The sequence below is a fragment of the Meleagris gallopavo genome, chromosome 2, assembly GCF_000146605.3.
Source record: "Meleagris gallopavo isolate NT-WF06-2002-E0010 breed Aviagen turkey brand Nicholas breeding stock chromosome 2, Turkey_5.1, whole genome shotgun sequence".
In the NCBI taxonomy this organism is placed as follows: domain Eukaryota; kingdom Metazoa; phylum Chordata; class Aves; order Galliformes; family Phasianidae; genus Meleagris; species Meleagris gallopavo.
In genome coordinates, this window is record NC_015012.2 from 23,164,413 (window position 1) to 23,186,793 (window position 22,381).

Here is a 22,381-nt window from a genome sequence, read left to right on the forward strand (position 1 = left end):
AGAAATTCAGGTCCTTTATCTTAATTCTGTTTCTGAGAGTGCCAGAGAGCGTTTCTCAGTTTCCACAAAGAATAGGCATCACCCCAATTATCTGTCAGTCTGTCTATATTAAGAAAGAGATAATATAAGTTATCCGTTTCCTTTGTGTGGCAAAACGTCCTATAATCCAGAATTGTTAACTGTGATTCAAAATTTGTCCTAAAGACCTCTTTGATGTGTGAGCTGAGGGATGCTGACATCTATGTTTCAATAAAAAGATTTTGGGTAGTACTAGAGATCGTAATGATGGAGATCATAATACAGAACTAGCAGGTCAATGGTCCACTGCAACACAGGGAAGAAATATTTGTCTCTCTGTCAGCACTTCATAAGCCTTCAATGAGAGAAGCCAAGCAATTTTGAACAGCTGAATGCATATATTTGATCTGTTACCATAGTCATGTTTACTTTGCTATCTTAAATGCTTTATTTAAATGATAAAGAACACCACAGTAAGCATTAGCAAAAGAAAAATCACAAATAATACGTACAAACATCTCCTTGATCAAATTCAAGTACAAGGAATTAAATTAGATTACAATACTTAAATTGACTGCTAACATCATGGGAAGCACGTTATAGCACCTGGCTTAAATGCCAATAACTTAAAATAAGGAACCACAATCAAAGCTGTTTGTGTTAGACATGTTTAATATTTGTGTTCAAGAACACATCAAAATACTTCTGCATTAATGAATCTTTCTACTGAAGAAGGGTAGGAAGACCAAAACAATAAAAACACAGTGAAAAGTTCATAAAATAAATTCAAAGCAATGCTGGACAATAAGGGAGAGGGTATTTGAGTATCTTGTAGCCTATTTTCAAGGTGAGTAAATTTTGAGAAACCCCCAAAAAATCAATTTTTTGAGCCCCATGGTTTAAATCATTAATTTTATTGAGTCAATAATTACAAGGGAAAATATTGCTTTCAAAATCATTCCTTAACTTTTAGTTACTTTTAGGCAACCTGATGTTGGTTCTGTTACTCTATGGATTTAGTTATTTTTTTTACATAATAAGCAGGCACTCATGAGTTAATTCTTCCTATTACTAACAATTAAACAATGGTCCCATCAAAAAATTCTCACCATCAAATACAAGTAGAAACTCCAAGAAGTTTGTTTGTTCACACTGCTAAACAAAGTTGTCCAGTTAATATACTTGTATTGAGTTAGGAAGAAAAAGCCATAGGAAATAAGAGGTTCAGTTAAGACCATCTAAGATGCAGCTAATGCAGTTTCAATGTCAAAGGTTTCAGGCATGTGGAAATTACTTGATTGAATTATTTTCAGATTTCGAATGAGACGATAATCAATGGCCTATTAAGTTTTACATACGCTTATTTCTCTTCCTAATCACATAAAGAAAATGTAACCAGCAGGCAATCTTTTAAAAATGTCTCAAGACTGTGAAGAATGAGATATTTCATGACTACAATGAGGTCTCTTTACTGTAAGCACCATACTCTGAACTCAAAGAGCTTTAGAAGTGCCTTAGTGACCCTGTAAAAATCAGCTATTCATGGGTTCTGATTTGGCACAAATTGTTCTTTGAGGTTAGAAGTAGTTAAGCTTGCAAGGCAGTGTAATTAAAATATATATCATTAAATTGCAGCTCTTACATTGTATTGTTTTCTTGACTTTAGTAAAACTCTTAAGTAGATGGTGATTCAGGAATTGAGGTTTTGTTTTGAAATCCCAAATAGGTATTTAAAATGTTGATTTTTCTTAATTGAATGGAACATAAAAGAATAAATTTTTGAAAGCCATAGCAAATGTAGAAACAAAAAGTCCAACTGATGTGCTGTAAGACTTAGACTTTAACCAATCTTTGAAATTTAAGATCATAAGTTACTTAAATTTTTTAAGATGTAGGCCACCTTGTGATGTAGGCCATGAGAAGATTTTTTCTTACAGCCATACTCAGCACATAAATGATCAAGTCTTTGAAAATAATCTTGGAAATCTATTAGTTAAATCTTGGAAAACTGCCTAAAGCTTTTTGGAAAATCCTTAAAGCACCAGGAGCAGGCAATGAGAGACTCAGAATCTAGGTAACACAAGGCTTGTCTCTCCTCCTCCACAGACTGAAGTTTCAATTGGGGGAAAAAAATAAGAAAAAAAAGATTTATTTAATCTATGCAAGTTTTATCACGAAAAATATCCTTTGTTTCAGTGTAGCTTTTTGCAGTATTTATGAGGGAGATTCATCAACACTGACAGCTTAGGAACTCGCGTAACTTTCTAAACCTCTGATAGACCTCATGCTTCACAGTTACTTCATGATTACACAGAGCTGCTGGTAGATTGTGCAGAATAGTTCAGTAAACAAGAAGGTTCAATTTACTGATGAAGAAAGAAAAACATGAATGTTTCACATAAAATTTTACTGACATCACTGGTAAGCTTTAGAATTGACTATGCTTTATAAAATGCTTCCTAAATCTGTTCTGAATGTGAAAGAAATGAGAGGACTCATAAAGAGAAGACATTTTCTTCTCTCTCTCACTGTGAAACTGCTGTGGTGATTTGTTTCATAATTTCTCAGTCAGAACACAGAACTTCAGTTTCAATAGCAACATCTCAGTAAGGATGTGCATTTTACCTTACTTATGCTTTGCAACCATATATCTGAAAAGCAAATGTAACTGTGAACAGAAATTTATGTCATTGCTACAGTGCTGCTCATTCAGCTTTTGATTAGAGGTAGCCTTTCAGGATAGGGCAAGACATAAATTCTTTGCTTTTTTAATAATTAAAATTGAAAAGTAAGGAGAAAAAGCAAGTCTTCTTGCTTGCAGGTTTTCTATCATTTCTTATAAATTATTCTCTCATGAAAATTTTACATACAGGTAGTTTTAGACTAAATATAGTGTCCTTGAATTCAGTGACAATGGAAATCCCCGCTAATTTTACAACCAGCCGTTGTCACGAATTTGACCATTTACACTGAAATTTGTTCAAGGGCTCTGATACTGACAATATGCATGCTGTAAGCCTGTATAATTCCCATGTTTTTTTTTCCTCTGTTAGATGGATAATTATTGAGTATACAGTTCATAGCTCTAAGCTGCTAGTTAGTCCCCTAAAACATTGCCTGTTCAGCCTCATACAGAACAGAGGGTCCTTCTCTGCCTTGTCAGCTCTGGAAATGCCCTGGAAACTGGCAATTCTTGCATTCCTCCTCTGCTTTTCTCCTTGTCTTCATATGATATATTCCATCAGTTCTGATTGCTCTTGCATATCTAGTCCCTCTGCAGCATCAGAATGACCCCCAGCAACTCTGATAGCTGCTTCAGGTTTTAAGATACTACAACACAAATCTCTTGGCTAGATCTTACCACTTATGGATGGGATGCCTCAGAAATCTCCTCAGATTTATATGATTTTATTGTCAGAGGGCCTGATGCAAAGTCCCTTAGTGGCCTAATTGCCTACAAGCTGAAGTCAGGCAAGCATGCTCAAACTGATCTTCTGCACAATCACCACAAAATACATGCAAGTTACTTCCTGTTCTTCAAAGCTGCAGTATGTGTGCCTGTTGTCTTCTGAGAAGAACTACATTTTCTTGCATTTTAACCATTTCCTCTTTTAGCTAAGAATATTTATATATCTAAGGACAACATAAAATACTCCTTCATTTACTTACATAAGCTTGTTGCACACAGGTGGTAAAAAGGCTGCCTTGTTTTCTTCTATCCATTGTCTGACATTCACAAGAAGCTCCATGGTCCACCAGCTACTACGAAGCTTTTAAGGAAGATGTTTGAGTTCGCACTGTGCTCTTTCTGTAAGCAAACCACAGGCAACTCAGTCCCCAGAGCTCAGGATTGGTTGGTAGAGGAGGTGTCTTCAGGCTCGAGTGTCAAAGGGGACAGGTCCATCAGCCAAAGGTTACTTTGGAAAGAGTGCTAATGCTCAAGCAGCTTAGCTAATAATTGACTGGTCTTTTTAAAAATGGATTTTCATCTGAAGTTCATTCTACCCAAAGGAGGTCGCTTCATTCTCTCAGCTGCATCAAATGTTACCTCTCTACAGAAATTGTCTTGTTACATTGAGTTATGAAAACTTGGGCATGTCTAATATAGAAACAGCAAGTTTCAAAGCTAAATGTGAATTGAGAGCAGTGCTCAAAGTTCAGTTACATGCATAGAGACAATACAAAATGTATTTTTGTACATAACTATCTATTTCTGTGTTTCAGGCTTAATAACAGCCCTATTTCCTTTTTCCACCTCCCCTCAAACTTCTTAGGCCAAACGATTGGGATGTGACTGAAAATATTGGGAACCATATCTGCAAGACAACAAAAATAAACGTCTCTTGCATTTTTAACACTAAAAGCAGCTGTTCACAAATGTTCATTTTAATTAGTCTCCCGCTCCTTTCCAGTACTGTGGCAGGGCTTGTTGGAGAGCTGACTGTAGTTCTGTGATGCCCTTCAGGAAAACATAGCATGCTATCTAAAATTAGCAGGCAAACAAGAAATACATAATTATCAGGCATCCCTGGTCTGTATTAGTCTTTATCCCCCCATTAATTTATTTTCTGTATCTATGAAGTTCCTATTGGATTGCTCACTGCTTTCAGTCCACCTCATTACTCCATTTTAACAACTACACTCTTTTCAGGCTTTGAATATATGAAATGGGTGATTGTAAAAAATAAAAATAAAAATGCTTATGACAAAATGTCACAGCTTTTTATTTGCTCTTACTGCAGCTTTGTCTTGTGACAATATCTATACTGTGCTCAGTGGGTCAGTGTGCATGGGAGTAAGAGTATAGTATGATTTACTTAAAAGTGGGCTATATATCCTTGATGACCTGTGCCTATGGGCTGTATGGCTTCTGGATTGAAGAGTCAGGATGCTGGAACAGTACATACTGGGGTGTTCTTCAGCTTTTACCAATGTAACTTTCCTATGAGAGGGAGGAAAAAAAGGCAACAGAGTATGAGTTGAAACTAATTCTGTAACTCTTACTTTAGTAAGTATGAGAGTGACTCTGCTTTACTTTCATCTCTACTACTTCTTTGCAATTTAGTTTAAATTACTTACGTAATTGATCCAAGAAAATTCCACTTATTTTAGGAAAAAAAGATTCACATGGGGATTATAGCTCTGTTACATTATTATAGTCAGTATGGTATTGGCAATACTTTCCCCTGGAATAAGCACAAAGTACTTATTATTTCACTCAATTATTATTAAAAAAAATAATATATATATATAAAAAACACATCATTTAGTATGTGAAATTTCCACCGTTAGAACAACTAATGGTTGTGAGACATCACTGCATAACAGATTTATTACGCACAGTTTTGGACCTACAGACAAGAACATTTAGGTGCTTTTTGTTCTGTAGGCTGCTGGCACACTGTTTAGCTGTGAAGGAAAATGATCTTCTATTTAAAAGGCACTTTCACTGAGAGGATTTTGACCCAGCCAGGAGAACTGAAGGCACTTTTAATGACAGTGGTTTTGTAAAGCTCTACCTCATCATTAGTAAGGGATTGCAGAGCAGGACTCCATTTGTCAGGCATGAAAGCAAAGAGACTGTCCAAATTCACAGCAGGGAAAAACACATACTGGATTTGATAAAGCCAATATTAATGTGCAAGTTTTAACTGTAGGGTTATTCTGTCTCAACCCCCTACTCTCATCTCTAGTCTCCACTATTTTTCCCACTAGGCAGCATCCAAGGCATTATTACCTGCAGAGAACACTGTCTCAGTATAAACTGATAAATCCATTTTATGGCTAGAGTGAGGTTTGAAAAAAAACAAAACATTCAGGAAACCAATGAAGTTCATTTATAAAATTTACCATTGCTTGTAAGTGGAGGTGACTGTAAGAGGGAGCATTTTTTGGAACCTTCTGAAAAATGCAATTAATGGACTCTCCATTTTGTAGTGAATGTGAGGGAATGCTCCAATTTTTAAGGAGAGATAAGAAATGGTCCATGCAGCCTGGAAGTAGTGGGCAACAAAACGCAATTTCTGTGCAGTGTATTGGAGAGGCAAAGACCAGACCTAGTGCTGCAGTCTCTATGAGACTCAGTTAAGTCTGTATACCTCGTAACTAGATGGGACCTGTAATTTTTTCTTGCTACTCTGCTTTTCCCATTCTTCAAAGTCTGTTCCAAAATCACAGGCTTCTACATCTGCTTTTGGCTCACATCCTTCCCTGAGGTGGGGAAGGCATAGGTAAAGGCTCAAGATTTGTCAGCTTTTGCTGAGAGAAATGCAAGACTAGTAAAAGTACAAATCTAAAAAGTAATCAATCTACCCTTTGCATTATGGATGTGGGAAAAATGTTAATAGGGAAAAAAGCACCTGAACATGCTTGCCTTTTTTTTTTTTTTCTTATGATCAGTTCTGTGCTTTTCATGTCCGAAAACATTCTTCAAGTAACAATATGAATGAAGTATGTTTTAAACTGAAAGCATCATTTATATATTTATATTTTTAAAACCCTGTGAAGTTGAAAATAAAAATTCAAATTGGAAATAAACTTATGATGGGAGTCCAAGTAAAGTTTTGTTCCTACTTATGAACTGGTTCATATGGCCAAGTTTTCACTGTTTTTTATTTATAAACATATTATCCAGGGCCTCAGCCAGTGTTGGTGGGGACAAATGTAAAAAAAAACAAGTGGATCACTTTGCAAAGCAAAAGAGTTAAAGATCTTACAAAATCTGCTTGGATCTATATTATCGCTATCATTTTTATGGGAAGGCTGATTAAAATACAACAGCGCTGATTGTAATCTATATAAATATCCCAGACAGATTCACTGAGTCTTCCCTCTTGTCTAAGGATGAATCTGCAATAAAGATCTCGTCTGTGCATTCACAGCTTCAGCTTTAATTCATGCTGACAATTTTGTACTTGCCAAAGATGCACCTGTTGGATGAAATTATATTCATGCCAATCTTTGCATAATTTATTTTATTTGGTAGTGTACTGATGCGCTAGTAAAGGTGATGAAGACAACCGCCATCTAAACATCCACAGTGATGTAAAATTGCTCTGAGAAATGAACTGACAGCAGTTTTCTTCTCTCTGCCAGTCACCTTCATCAGTGGTTAAGATACAGTGGTTATGTATTACTTCACCTGTCAATGCTGTATGCTACTGAATCATATTCTAAGTAATGGCCACAGTAATGGCATCAACAGCAGAACAGCTGTCTTGACAGGCAAGAAGAGCCCTGCCTCCATTCAGCACGGCCTCCAAAGTTTGCAGCTCATTTATGAATCTTCTGTAGGGGAGGAGGTCATGAAGCCACACGTAGCTGACACTCAACCCTGGAGATCAGTGCCATCTACTTAAAGCTGGTTGAGTGCCTATCACCTGCTGTGCTGGATCACGAATATTTCATTTTAGAGGCCATGGAAACCCAAGTGCTCCTGTAGCACTGCACAGTCATGCACTCTGACAGGTCTGGAGCTTGTTGATTTGCCCATAGTAAAGCAGATGCAAAAAACAACCATTCTTTCTGGCGATTATGTCAGCAGCCCAGCAGAGCTGTCCCACATCTAGGAAAGTAAATATGATGTCAATGTGTAATGATGAGAAGAAAAATAGAGATTATGTCCTTGTGTCAACTGTGTAGCAGTAATGGAGCACTGTTTGTGTTTAAATGTCTGCTGATGCCAATTCTGTTGACTATTTTCCTTCCACAAATAAAGTGACAGAGCTGACTGCAAAACAAGTTCATGTTAGCACTGCACTTCAACAACAAATACATGCACAAGGTAGTGGGTTTTTCTAATAACTGTTTCTAAGTAATAAATCGTGTATATATTGTGCTGTTTCTGGGCATAAATAATGGTTACATTCAGTGCTTTCATCTCGGCAGTCCTCCCGACATCCGGCCGCGCTTCCCGCTACGGGGAAAACCCGGACCCTTCTTACGGCCGCCATGCGGCCTCACGGCCGGCGGGGACTCGGAGTGGGAGGGCTTTGTGCCGGCGCCGCGGCTGCTCTCCGCCTTCCCGCGCTTCGTGGCGCCGCCCTCCCGGGGCGAGGAGATCGCCAGCCCGTTTCTCCCGCAGGAGTTATGTCGCTGGTAATGGCGAGAGTGCTGCGTGGGCAGGAAGCCGGGGTGCGGCGGGGCCATAGCTGGACGTAGGGCACAAGAAACAAGCGCACTGCCCTTCCCCCGCCCGGGCTGGGCGAGTGCTTGATAAAGCGTTCCGGAGGAGTTGGTGTCAGGGCTCCAGTGGCGCAATCGGTTAGCGCGCGGTACTTATACAGCAGTACTAAAGCCGAGCAATGCCGAGGTTGTGAGTTCGAGCCTCACCTGGAGCACAGTGCTTTTTGAGAGAAAGAAAGGGCTTTTTTTGAGACTGCTCCTGAGGAGGAAATGGAGGAACTGATAAGGTTGTGGAAAAATTATATGCGGGCCTGTAAGCGTGTCCCTGCTGCCACGGAGGGGTCGAGCCGTGTGTGTGGGTAGATCGTTTCTGGTTGTTGTAGAAGTGGAGGGGAAGTGGACACACACAGGGAGTGCTTGCATGGGGCACTTTTTCTATACATTCGGTTGCGTAGACACATGCTTACATAGATGCGCCTTTAATACTTTTATAGAGTAGCTTTTTAGTGTGGAGTAGCCAACGTTGCCCTGGTAAGGCTGCATGTGCCACCTTGCAGGCAATAAAGGTTGCTTTATCGTAGCTTTTTTTAACACAGCGCCAACTATTGACTTCTGCGATCACTGCAAGCGATCATCCCTTCATTTACCTCCTTCAGCATGCATATTCACTGTAACTTCTCGTTAACACGGTAATGTTTTGCAAATGTGTAGTCCAGAGAAGGAAGGAAAAGAACTAAAATAGTTTTAGATTTGCTTTTAATATTGGAGAAGTGGCAAGGCTGGAGAAAAAGGGCAATTTCTTCCAGAAAGAGAAAGTTGGAAGATATCTCAAGCATTTAGGCCCAGAGCTTGTAAAAATACAGCACTGTAACTTATATAAATAGTTTATTGAGAATCTTGGGATTGTGCAGCCAGAGGCATCACCATTGCCCAAATCAGCCCACAGGTGTGTAACTGCAGACACCTAATTCCTTGACACTCCTAATTTTAGTTCTTCAGTTACCACATCTTCCCTATCCTAGTGACCACCTTGGCCCCTCTGAATTTTTCAAGAACTTCACTATTGATTTCAGTGATGATACACTTGTGGCTGAGGTGTGCACCGTATCAGCATGATGAGGCCTAAATAGAGTAGAGATACAATTCACCTTCTGTATGCTGTTTCATGTTTTCTCCTTCATGGATGAGTACATCTAAATGATGGGGAGTGAAGATAGGATGGAGTAATGTTTACAGAAGTGTTAGCGTAGTAGAAAAAATGAAAGTGCTGTTTCTGTGCAACTGAAAAGAAGAATAACAGAAAGCCCGTTGTTTGTGATGGCAGAGGCAACCTGCTCCCCAGGTTGAACCCACCTTACGAAGACGGAGAAAAATACAACTTCCTCCTCTCCCTGACTAACAGGAGCTTTATGTTTGTAATAAAGGTTTGGGCTTGGTTTGCTGAGGGCGATAGCACAATTTTACCATATCCAAGGAGCACAAAGTGGATGTTATTTACTGCATTCACAGCAACGACCCAGCTTCTCTGTAATGTGCTTCTGCTGTACCAGAGAGCAGCAGACAAGCAGTAGGAATTGCACTGTGCTGTAGCCTCCTTCAAGACCTCTCTCATTCTTGAGATCTTTCCTTCTCTCTCAAAGAGGATTTCTATCCTGCCTCTAAAGGGAAAAACAAAAACAAAAAATCAAAATTGCCATGTGAGCAACACTTGTTTGCATTCTTGCAGTAGAAGTCTACACTCCTGATTGCTTAACACCTGACAGAGATATGGGGATTTCACACTGGAAGTCATGTAAAATGAGGACAGTTAAGGGGGAATTCACTCAGCTCACACGACGAAAGGATGTTATTTACCTGTGTATAATGGCTGTTTGTGAAACAAGTTGTACAGAACTTTTACAAAAGTCTGAGTACATCCTGAGGAATGCTGGACTATGCGGTAAGATAAATTAAAGCATCTGGGAAGGGGTGTGACTCTTTATGGCCTGTCTGTGAACACCTGGTGGTGCTAGGATATCCTTTTGTTCTGGTGTGGATGGCCTGGGCCTTGCTGCCAGCCTCTTGAAGCATGAGGATGAAGGGTGCTATTTTGGAGCAGAGGTTAGTGAGTTTGTGTTTTCCTTTGGGTGGCAGCTGTGGGCTTGTTTGCTGCTATTTGCTTCTCTCTGCTGTGGTGAAACAATGAGGCTGGGTGCCCTGGGAAGGTTGCTCAGGGTGTAGGCTTGGGAAGCCCTGGTCTTGCCTTGTGTTCTCTGTAGTTCTGACAAAGTGCCCCAGTCTGCCTATTGTTCCTCCATTTAAAAGTATTTTTCTGAAAAAGTGGCTGTCTTAAGGCTTAGGAGAAAAAGTATGTATTTTTGTTTATCCTAAAGATTTCCTCTGTTTTATTGGGCTTCCAGGTCCTGAACTATTGGTTACTGCTTTAATTTTAGTTGGTAGTGGCTTATACATATAAGCATGTAAGTGTTTATGTATATATATGTAAATCTACCCTTACATTACTACTACCGTGTCTGTATGTGATTAGTATTTTCTAAAACTTTAATGTAAGTATATACATCACACAAATGTTTTCTAGGTATAAGGTGCTAGATGTACTAAGGTGATGCAGGGAGAGGTAATTCCTTTCCTTCTCCTTGCTTCTTTTCCCTGGTATCAGTCTGTTCAGCTGCTTCTCATTCGCCTTTTGATAAGTAGACAGCCAGATGCTGTCTATGTCCCTCAGACCCACTGCTGTATGTCACTGTCCTCATAGGTGACCTCAGTTTGGCCAGGGCTGCAACAGCTGTGGCTCAGACAGTTCCTTGGGCAATCCTGAAAACATTCTCAGAAGAGAGGGTTTTCTCTCTTTTGGCACCATGGTTCCTCCATTCTGGCCTGTTTATTTAGGGATGCAGGTCTTGTATCCTGTACCATGTTTTTCTTTTTTCTACATGTGAACATCATGATTGCAGGCCTGTAGCTCCCTAGCTCCTCTGAAATCCTTCCAGGGTCTCTTTTAAAGAGGTCCCTCTCCTTTAAATTACTGTTGTTCTTCATTCACTGTTAAGTATGGAGTTACGCTTACTCTGTGGTGTTTTTCTAATTGCCTTGAGTTCTTTCTCACTGACTGGAAAGAGAGATTATTTTATAGATTCATAGAGAAACAAATATGGATTGCATATTTCTTGCATGGGATGTCCCACTGGAATGGGAGATGCAGGATGGTAGGAGAAGGTAGGACAGAGTTATTGCAAATAACTACTTAACATTTTGATACAACTTCTTGCCATTTATTCTGCCTGTTGCATGTTGCTGTAGTTCTGATTTTTGTGAGGCTCTTGAGTGTTTGCTTAATATTATTTGAGAGTATTGATTTTGAAGTTTCCACTGTATTGAGTTTTGTGTACTCCAAAAAATGTCTATAAAATATTATGATGAAGACTTGGTCTGCTTAATTGCTTTGAATCCGAAGTAATATTTTAGTCTTAATAAACAGCAAATAAGAATATGCTTTTCTTAACTTTTCCAATAGATGGCACTGTGACCCCACAGTGAAAAAGGAAAACCCAAGCAAGTGTTCCCAGACATCCTAAAAATAGAAATCGCTTGCAAATGTTTCGTTGTGTGCAGCAGAGAACAATAGGCAAAAATTCCAAGGGTAATTCCAAGATAAACTAAATCAACTGGAGGTATAGATACTTTTTTGGTAGTGATTTATTTTTCTTTCGTGTATAACATCTCGAGGAACTTTCTGAAATTAAAATCTGTTGATTAGTTGTGTTGAGAGTAACAGAGGTGTATAAGGATGTGTCATGTTTTTTGAAGTCTATATGAATTCAGTACTTTTTCAAAGTGCCAGTGCAGCAGGTCCAGCTTGGATTCATCTAAACAAACCTGCTCAAGAAGAGCTGCTGTTAGAGGCTCTCTTGCAGAGCTGCCTAAAGTCCAGTTGGCTGCTTCCTGTTGAGGATTCCCATACTGTGGAGATAGTAAACTAAGAAACAACAGCTGGGAGGGGAGGAATAGAGCACAGATGCTTGCAAACCAAGGGGAAGGACTTGTTTAACCCAAATCTTAATATGCAGCTGAGGAAAAGGATAATAAAGGGCATTTCAGTAGAAAAGCTCATAAGGAGGACTCGTATTGCTCTTTGAACCCCGTTTTGTAGAGCTAACAAGAATGATACGGCAGAGTGTAGGCAGACAAAGAAAAGCAGAAGAGAATGGGAGGAAGGATAAAGAGACATAGATGAGGAAGCTTTTTGGGGAGCATTGTCTGGTTATAGGTGTATGAACAGGCTGTATAGGGCAGTGAAAAACAAATGAGTTTCAGCCAGTTATTCTAGCTTAATAGAGCCCCTATAGAAAGCAAATTAGCCTGCACATTTTGCTCGAGCAAAGAGTATCTCAAGAGGCAGTTTTTCTTTGTGTATTTTGAGCAGTTACTTCAGTGTACCAATGTAAGGGAACCCTCAGCCTCTCTAGGGATTAGAGTGGGTGTGGGAGGGCTGGAGAGCTCAGCTTTCTGGCTTGGAAAAGGAAGGAAGTGGATAATCAGTACTGATGTTTGTGCCCATTTAATTTTCTTGCTTATGCTGAGTTTCCTGTGTTAGGTTCTGCTTTTAAGGTGGAAAAAGACTCCTGTTTTTTCCAAATAGTTTTGGTTCAGCCTAAATATTTGAAATCTTGGAAAAGACTCAAGACACAGCAAGACAAACTAAACCAAACCCAGAGAAAGAACAAGCTGGGAAAGTAGCTGAAATGGCAGGGGGTAGAGTCTGTGATTACAAATGCTGGTGGAGGCATGTTCCCATGAAGGAGGGAATTGAGCCTGTACTGCCTGCTTTAGCTGAGAGACCTTTCATTGTGGGACAGCAGATTTAGGGTATTGTTAGGAAATGTATCTAAGAAATTTGACCACAAAATACACATATGTTAGGGAAACAACTTTTAATGGTTTATCTTTTGGAAAAAAATGTATAAAATACCTGGGACACTGTGCCACAGGTCATGCAGGTTTGTGGTGTAGCTTGGAGTCAGGTATTTTTTAAGTACTGGAGAGAGGTTGTCAGATTGATCACAAACATGAGTAACTAAAATTATTTGCAAGGTAGAGGATAATAAAACTCTGAGTCAATTTACTTTACTGCATGCATATATTGTATGTATATCTTAGCCATTGGGGTAAGCATTATAGTTAATCAATTCTAATCCTTAAAATTAAGGACTATTTGTTCACTGTTTAATAGAGAACATTCATCTTTCTTTAAGGAGAGTCGCATCAGACTTGTTCAAGCAAGCATGAAGCCTAGTTAATATTAAAGCTGTTATTAATGCAATTGTATGTAGCTTTGTTAGTGAACTACGTTCTGGAAAATCTTCTGCTTTTGCATAAACTCATATGCCATTGTGGCAGGATGAAAATGTTTTACAATTGAAGCTGTGTCCACTTCATTCGGGGGGTGGGGGTATAGGAAAACGATAATAGATTTGAAGGTGCTCTCAGTCAAGGGGAGTAGGGAGTGTATCTGCGAAGTGCCCAGGCCTGAGGCTTGGAGATTTGCTGTTGTGTATGCTCAAGAGCACTCGCAGAAGGGCTCAGCTTCAGTAGAGAGGGATGCCTTGAAGCTGGCACCCTTCCGAGGAAAGCAGGAAGCATCCTTGCATATCCTTCCTTCTCTCACTGCATCCACATTTTCCTGCGTGCTTGCTGCCTGCTTAGACTTATTGCACATCTTGGACAACAGCTCTAAGGATTTTACATAGACATGAGGCAGCTGGTATAGATCTTGCAGTGTAATGTGGCTGCAGATGTTGTCCTGTGAATCCTTCTGTGAATTGCCTTGGATGTAATGTGTTTCTCGGGGGCTCGATGTGGACATGCATGGCCACATTGAGCCATGTAGAGTGGTCAACAGCTTGGGTCTTGGGCCCCAATTAACATATTCTGTCTCTTATTCTAGTCCTCTGGAGCTAGAGACTTCTGTTTCCTTAGTTTTAAGTGCACTATGGTCTGTCTTCATTCTTGAAGACAAATTTGTTATCTGACAATTTAAGGTACTTGTCCCAGCACCTTCAGATGCCTGATTACCAGAATGCCCGACAGGATTTGTATACTCTTGAAACACTTGGCCAAACTTTCAAGGCTGCTTAGGTCATGTTGGTGTGATATTGATGCTGGTCTACTTAGTTTTGAGCATCTGGATGTTACAAAAACTGTTTTTCATTGCAAATGTAATGTATTTGAGGTGTTCTTATGTGAGAACATTTACACTGAGATTTGGAAAATCAGTATTTACAACTTGTGCTTTCTTTCTGCTGTTTCTTGTCTCTGTACGTTAGACTCAATTAGTGTTGGAACTCTGAGCAGTTATTTCACTAACCACTGCTGAAGAATGCTGACCTGTCTGAAAACTGTGGCTATCCCACGTGCTCTTGACTACTCAGACTCACTAGTTAGGGCTTGTTGTTTCTGTGAGGCAAATGTAGAAACTGATCAGATAGCTTGCACGTGGGTGTGTTTAAAATTACTTGTGGACAGTGCTGTGGGTAGTTCCACTTTTTCAGGTGCATGAAGCTCAAGTCTAGTGAGAGATGGTTGAACGTAAAATCATGTCGATGTTTGGACATCTCAGCATTCTCCCATGGATTACTGAAAGCTGAGGAGTATTCCAATTGCAGCCTGTCATGTAAATGCTTCCAAAAGTAAAGATCAAACTGTTAAGCAGCTGAGATGAACTGTTTTTGGAAAATTGTTTTAAAGTGTAATACAAATGAGTACATTTTCACCATGTCAATGTATTTGCCTCATGTTCTAGAAGTGGATGAAGTTTGGCCAAAAATAATGGGAAGCTTACATCTGGCTGAAAGGAAACCAGAAATTTCATGGGACTTTAAAGTATGATCCATTGCTTTGTTCAGTATATGTGGTTTTTGGCATGATTCAGCAGTAAATACTGGATGAAAACAGAATTGTGAGTTATAGGGTAAATAACTCCGACCAAAGGAAGGCCTCCTGCTTATGCATATACAATACAGGTAATGGAAGTAGTAAAACACAATTGGTGGGAAGAAAAGCAGCAGTTTGGAATGTTAACTCACCATTAGCTGCTAAAATCATTGAAATGATACTTGGGGATAACATCTGAAATGAGAGGGCATAATAAACTCTTCTGTATCTGTGTGCATGCTGAGCAGTAAATAATGTGAAGACTGCTTCACTTGGGAGGCATCATTTTGGATGAGATTTTCTGTATTGCAGACACTGAGTTGCCAGATATAAGTGGCATAATGCTCCTTTGATAGATGATCTAATGAATGTCTGAATTGACTTCTTAAAAGCGTGTTATTTTTTTGAAAGAGTCGATCATTTGGTTAGATGCATTGTACTCTGGAAGAAGAGAATTTCTTTATGCTAAATTGTTTTTCTTGTCTGACTCTTTGCATTTTATTTAGTATTTTACTGGGTAGTAAACTGGTTACTGACCTAGACTCATAGCTACCTGAACTATGTTCTTGCATGTGATTTGAAATGATAATGCTTTTTACTTAGGAAAGAAGAGTCAAAAATATGCTGATAGAAGTTTTTGGGTAGCACATTGCCTGAGTTGTCTGGATTCGATTTGATTCAAGGGGAAAGAAGGAACTGTTCAGAAATCCACAGGATCTTTGCTCAATTGCAGTGCAAATGCAGAAGCTCAGAAACTTCTCTAGTTTGGGCATATTTGAGTTGCTCTTTGAGCTCAGATTGTCTTGGCTTAATGTGTGCCACGCTTTTCATGATGGGGGGGGTATCAATGGGGTCTGACATCTATAGAGCAACGGGCTGAGGAGAACAGCTAACAGTGCTGATCATAAATGGCCCATGATGAACAACTCCTTCAAGATGACTTCCTTTTGAAACATGATAATTAGAAGACTGCAGTTCCTTGATGTCTCTAATGAATTCTGGTTTGAAATACCAACCTGGCTATTTAATTTTTACATTGAATATTTCTGTGTATTAAGTTGCTTGATTTCTCTGGAAGCTAATCCATCGGATAATGGGGTGAAAATTCCTGTAGTGTACTCTTCTCAATGGCTGCTGGACAATATAAGAAAGTAGGGTTTAAGGATCAATTTGGAAAGATACTTAGACCAGAAGTTTCCAATAACAGTTGTGGTTTGGATACAGTTGAAATAAGAACAGTACATGTAAATTCAATTGTACTTGCATTGACTGAGTAATAATCTTAGAGTAGATGTGAACAATACATGCTGAATACTAACAAACCATATCCTGTAAGAAAGCTATAACCAATACCGACAAATTAGAGAGGAAAAACTGGTAGTGATTACAAGTGATGAAAATGCTGGTCCTGGCTGTCCCGCTCAATATATAATCTTGGAGGAATATTAGCAGCATTAGTAGTAGCTACATTTAATTATCAGGCTTGGGGTCTGTGAGGTGTTCTTTTAGAAGGAACAAAAAAGAAAAAGAAAAAAGTAACAATTAAATACCAGTTAGGAGAACAGCATCATTGAAATCTATATGTGAACTCAACCCTGTGATGTAACATTGTCAGTTCTTTGTGTGCTACATAGCCTGTGCTTGTTTTGTGTGTGCTCATTTAATTTGATAGGTTAGATGTTTCCATGATGTTCATGGTCCATTAGTGGTCAATGAAGTCCTAGTAAGTGCTCAGTGCAAGTTACCATGTGTAAATCTAGCCATGCTGGCAGTCTGCAGGGAGTCCTGAGGTAGTTTGAGACCCAAAAACCTGTTCTGTAGCATTGGTGGCTGCAGCTTCAAATGCATCTTGCCTATTGCACAGAGGACAAAAAAAAGTAAATGCTGTTTCTGTCTCTTGCATAACCACTTCTAGTGTTTTCACTCTTTCATTAGCTTGAAATTGTAAATGTGAGTTTTGATCTTGCAAAAGTGCTTCTTGCATTTTTTTACTGAATGGACATTTGAGCTACCCTGAACAAACAAATCCTTGCTTCAACTTAGTACTGCTGTTGACTGTATTTCTCATGTGTTCTGTTTGTGCTTTGCTTTACTGCTAAACTCTTTTCATCCTCTTTCTGTGTTTGATGATCATTTATGATCATTAGGTCAATTTAGTGTAAAATGTCAGCTTACTATGTTTAATTCTTTTTAATTTGTAAAATCTTTTTTCCTAAATGTGGCTTTCTTCATCCCACAAGTAAATGAAATTATGGATGAGTGTCTTAATCTCTGAGCAAAACCTTCTCCCCACCCTGCTAGTGCTGCTAGAAATAAAACTGTCTTAAAATACACAGTGATACTATTTCTTGGTATGTGATTCATCCTGTAATCAAACTGACAGTCATCAATGGAGCACTTAGGAGTTTATGCTTGGAATGAAGTCCAGTTAAGTGCTTCTGGAATCTTCTGGTAACTTCCTTTTATCAGTAGAAGTGATGCAGCATGAATCCATCATGATTACTGTGGAGCTGCGTCAAATTAGATGATATGACTGAGGCTGAATTTTTCCTAAGGATTTCTCAAGAAATGAAAAATGATAACAAAGAGGCAGGCTGCTTGCTGAGCTTGTTTGCTATCCTGTATGCAAAAGAGACCTATTGTTTTCTGTTTAGCATTCTCCCTTAGAGTTCTTACAGCCTGTTCAAAAAGAATATCAGGTACTATTCTAATGCAGTAGTGTTATAATAATCATGTTCTTGTTTACTTCCATGCAAGACATGGAAAAAATCAGACTTGCATTTTTAGGCATCTGTCTAGTAAGGCCATGCATAATTAAAATTTGGTGTACAGGCTTTCATCCTTGATTTGTCTACATTGATAGAAATGGAAGTGCATGTTTACTATATTGTTAAATGGAGTTATTCAGATTTATACTGGTTAAGTGAGAACAAAAATATCTGGCATGCACTTTAAAAGTTATATTAAGATAAATGAAGCTAAGGAGTTTACCCAAGAGGTAGCAATCAAACACTGGAGAACAGTGCATGAATTGGAGACTGCTTCATTGATAATACTTGTGCAGTACAGACCATGAGGGAACTCGGTATTTGTACCTAAATTTGTTTGCTATAGCTTGTGTGGGTCACAGCCAGAATGACATACGGGTACTTTCATAAAATCACAGAGAGGATCCACAAAGAACCACTGCGCATGACTTCTGGCTTTGCACAGGACCACCCAAAACTCAAACTGAGAACACTGTCCAAACATTTCTTGAACCTTGCCCTGGGCAGCCTGTTCCATGCCTTCCGCCCTCTGGTGCAGACCCTGTCCCTAACCCCCAGCTGCCCCTCCCCTGGCACATCTCCATGCCGTTCCCTCTGGTCCTGTCGCTGTCACACAGAGCAGAGCTCAGCACTGCCCTCTGCTCCCTGTGAGGAGCTGCAGCTGCCATGAGGCCTCCCCTCAGCTCCTCTGCTCTGGGCTGAGCAAACCCAGGGACCTCATACATCCTGCCCTCTAAGACCCTTCACGATTTTTGTAGCCTTTCTTGGGGTGCTTTCTGATAGTTTTATGTCTTACGTTGTGGCACCCAAACCTGTGTGTTCAAGATGCAGATGCACCATTATCCAAAGCTTTGCTGAAATACAAGATCGCATCTTTTGCTATGGTCTTGTTTTTGCTTCTCTTTAACACTATTTAGTGAGCAACTTGCTTTGTGCACCTAGAGGAAGCCACAGATTTGGATACCTTGTTCCAGAGTTGTCACACTGTGCATGAAATACTGGTTTAGGGGCCTGGTGCTGACAGGAGCAACATTCAGCAAGGTTTTGGTGCTGTGTTGCACACATTACATGCAGATCTGTGGGGTTTTAGCGAGTGTTGGGTGGTCATCACATTACTGGAACGTAGAGCTGCTGTCGTTGACTGCAGTTGGATAAATGCTTGACCTAAAAATATTTGTTTTTCCCTCAACTTGATCAAATTAAAGAGGTGAATCTTCAAAAGCCTGTGTCTGAACCCTTGGAAATAGTAGAGAGAAGCAGTATTCAGCAGATGGCAGCATTGTACTCTGTTAACTTCGTTTTTCTAGCAGTGATTCTGAAGCTCTTTAGACTGGTAAGACTGGTAGGAGGTGGCTAACTAAAAAGTAATCCAAAACCACTTCTAAAATGTTTTGTAATACAGGTCTTAATAGATGATGATAATTAGGTATTGTTCCAGACACACGGCTTTCATATGGAAAATACCACTGTGCTGTGTAAGAAAACACTACACTAAAAAGCAATACGAGCAAGCCTAAATTTTTTGTTAACTCTTTAAGTAATTGCTTTGAGATCGAGTGAAGCTGTGTGATAGAAATGTTTTCACTTGTGAAAATATTAGCAAATCTCTTAAAGTTGCCAGACTTCAAACTGGAACCATGTGTGTAGAGCTGTAAGTGACTTCCTGCGTATTACGTCTTTAAGTCTACAACCCCATTTCTTCCCTAGAAGAAAATACACTGACTTTTCTAGTGCTTTTTTTTTTTTTAAACTATTACAGACAATTTGCGTGTGGATCATCAGTATCCATAACTAAGCAGATGTTACCTCTAAAAGCTACTGATTCACAGTGGTTAGAGATTCAGGTGCAATAAAGCAGTTTCATTTTTTTTTTTTGCCTGAGAAATCAGCTGAAAGCATTGTTTATACTATCAAGCATGTGCTTGTATTCATTGTATCTGGTCAATGTCTAGCACTAATGGCAAATGGAAAGGTTCCTCAACACCAGCCTTTGCTGATTCGTGGGTGTTTCAGTAAGTGGGTGAAGGAAATAAAAGCTGTTGCTGCTTGCTAGAGGACTGACTTCAGTGTCTTCTTCAGAGAAAAACTTCTTGTTGCAGATATACAGTAGTTCATCATAGATAGATGTTCACCTAATCCTAAACTCTCTAAATAACCTACTTTTCATGTGTTCTCCTGGGGAGAATACAGAGCTATTTTTAGGTTTAGCACAAGATGCACTGAATGGACTGTATTGCAACCAGCTAATGCTAGTGTAAATGGCAACTTAAAGCACAAAGCAATAAGGAATGGAAATCAGATCCGACAAATGCCACTATTTAGATGGAGGTTAAAAACGTACTTACCTTGCAGATTATGCTCATGAAACTGTTGGGCAGAAGCAAATATTATGAAATGAATGGAATTACAGTGGACTTTTCAGGAAGCTTTATGAACCTACTTTAGAGTTTACCATAAAAGTGACTGAAGTGAGGAAACCTTCCTGCTTTTCTTCCCTGCAGGTGGAAAAAAAAAATAAAATAGTATAAGCAAAGCAAAGTTCAGGCTAAATCATTTGAGTTACTCTCTGGTACAATTCTGCCTTTTGTCACACAAATAAACCACAATCAAAATTATGAAACTAATCTCCTTGTTTTTTTTTTTTTAATCAAAGAGCAGTGCTGCAGGTGCTAGACTTACAGAGATGAACGAGTGGTTCTTCAGCAATATACTGTCAGAACGTGATAGCAAATTAAACACGTAAATTTCTCTTGCATGTGAGAATTTTGGGAATAGTAGCAGCCTGAGAAATAGGCTGCTCTTATGCTAGTCAAGTCCTCACAGCATGTTTTGGTGGTCAAAGCAGTCTGTGTACTTGAAAATAAAGGCAGCACAATAAAAATTGTGCGTTGTACTACAAGTCTGTGTTGAGGGGCTTCCTGGCCTCTCTGGAGATCATTTGCAACTTGAGTGGAATAATGAGAATTGGAATTAATTTTGCATCTTCATCATGGTTAAATGGAGCTTGCATAAGCCTTCTTAAAATGCAAAGCAAAAAAAAAAGCTTTTGTTAATGTTCAAGAGGAAGTACTTTGAAAAGATTAGCGACCTTTATTTTTTCCTTTTAAGATGCATTGAGAACTTGGGTTCACTGCTACGTGCACACATACTGTGAAAGTGTATTAGTAATTATCTTCTATCTCAGTCACGTCGTAAAGGTTTGGCACAGGGATTTTGGATGCTTTGAGCAGAGTCATCCTTTAAGTCGTTAACTGCGGAGAGCAGAATATTGCTGTATTTTCATGTAAAGGAGAAATGTGTGTTGTAAAAAAGAGTCAATATTGTTTCTTTTGTATAGTAACGTCCTGTTCGAGAAATAGAGAGCTTTAAGCTCTTAGCTAAATCTGCCTTTACAATGATTTGCAGAAAGCTAAGTAATGTCAAGAGTTCTTTTTGTCTTGGAATTAAATCGGACTATCAGGCTCCTATCTCTGTTTGGGAATTATGCTTGTGAGAGAAGTCACTTGTTCTAAAACAGTATTCACACATTACTCAAGAGTAGCTCCTGTTGATATTACTGCACGAATGTGTTTGTTTCTTTTTAATCTCACACACTTAACAACAGAATTCAGGTCTCACTTCGAGACTTGTCCTAAATATGTGAACTCTCTTCCTTTGCTTTCTCTAAATGAGCAGTACTGGTGAAGGCAGTTTCTTTGCATAGCTCATTCTGCTGCTGGAATTTTTTACGGAAGAATCTCTTCCAGAATCTTTCACTGTGGGTGTTAAACAACATTTCTTATTAAGAAGAGTTGCACCGCAGTAACAATGAGCTAAATTGGGGTGTTAGTTTCTTGTGCTACTTTGGCAATATTTTAGAGTGTATTCTGAATTTGACATGAAGTCTTAAAGACAAAAATGATCTTCCACATCTGGGATATGCACTTACATGTGTTCTTTCAGGATTGAATGACATACTTGCTTCTGGTCTGCTAGAATGACCATGTGTTCATATTTTAATGAAATACTGCATTTTGTGGCTCTGGTATTCCAGAAGATCTTACAAACTACTTAAATCTGGTTTATCTTTGAGATGCTGAGCAGCGCTGATAGTGGAAGTGAGTGACGTGTGTGGATATTCAGCAGTTCCCAAATCCTTGCTGCAAATGAGAGCCGATGTAGCAATTAAGGACTAATCTAGATGATTTTACGTGATACTTACCATTCTACAAAGGGAATTCTGGGCATATGACTCATAATGTTAAGTACTGGTAGGTTAACTGTGTGTAGTCTCAGTATGACAGAAGATGCCATCAGTTTCTCTTCGATGTTTTGGTATTTTAATGGCAGGTAAGCCTCCAATTCTGAAGGCTTGAGGGTTTGTTTTTTGTTTGGTAAATACCTTTGTAAGTCACTTTTGCCTGTGCTTCCTGAATGACAAGATAAGTGTTCTTTATTTACACGTTCAAGAAAACAGTATGAAAAATATTTTTCTGTTGCGGCCCTGTAATTAACCTATTGTGTAAATTTAAATAGGAACCTATTCAGGTTGCTGTGTAAAC

General features: G+C 39.1%; 1 protein-coding gene, 1 long non-coding RNA gene and 1 other non-coding gene across 5 annotated transcripts in view; 2 read left to right on the forward strand and 1 right to left on the reverse strand.

Annotated features, from left to right (window-relative positions):
* Positions 1-3,887, reverse strand: part of HAAO (3-hydroxyanthranilate 3,4-dioxygenase) — a 31,832-nt gene extending 27,945 nt beyond the window's left edge. For 2 of the 3 annotated variants that reach the window (XM_010706759.3, XM_003203885.4), the window contains exon 1: positions 3,688-3,885. In XM_010706759.3, coding sequence (XP_010705061.1) covers positions 3,688-3,741 — 54 coding nt within the window. In that variant the 5' untranslated portion in view covers positions 3,742-3,885. Of the gene's footprint in view, positions 1-3,687 lie in introns of all 3 variants that reach the window. The other variant, XM_019612706.2, reaches the window with a different exon arrangement.
* Positions 3,888-8,262: 4,375 nt separating this feature from the next.
* On the forward strand, positions 8,263-8,357 carry TRNAI-UAU. The gene is made up of 2 exons: positions 8,263-8,300; positions 8,322-8,357. It is a non-coding gene; the product is annotated as a tRNA-Ile (tRNA).
* A 1,780-nt stretch (positions 8,358-10,137) lies between these two features.
* The window catches only part of LOC116216373, a 125,564-nt gene continuing 113,320 nt past the window's right edge, over positions 10,138-22,381 (forward strand). Inside the window, exon 1 of the long non-coding RNA XR_004159041.1 lies at positions 10,138-10,242. This is a non-coding gene — a long non-coding RNA (uncharacterized LOC116216373). The remainder of the gene's footprint in view (positions 10,243-22,381) is intronic.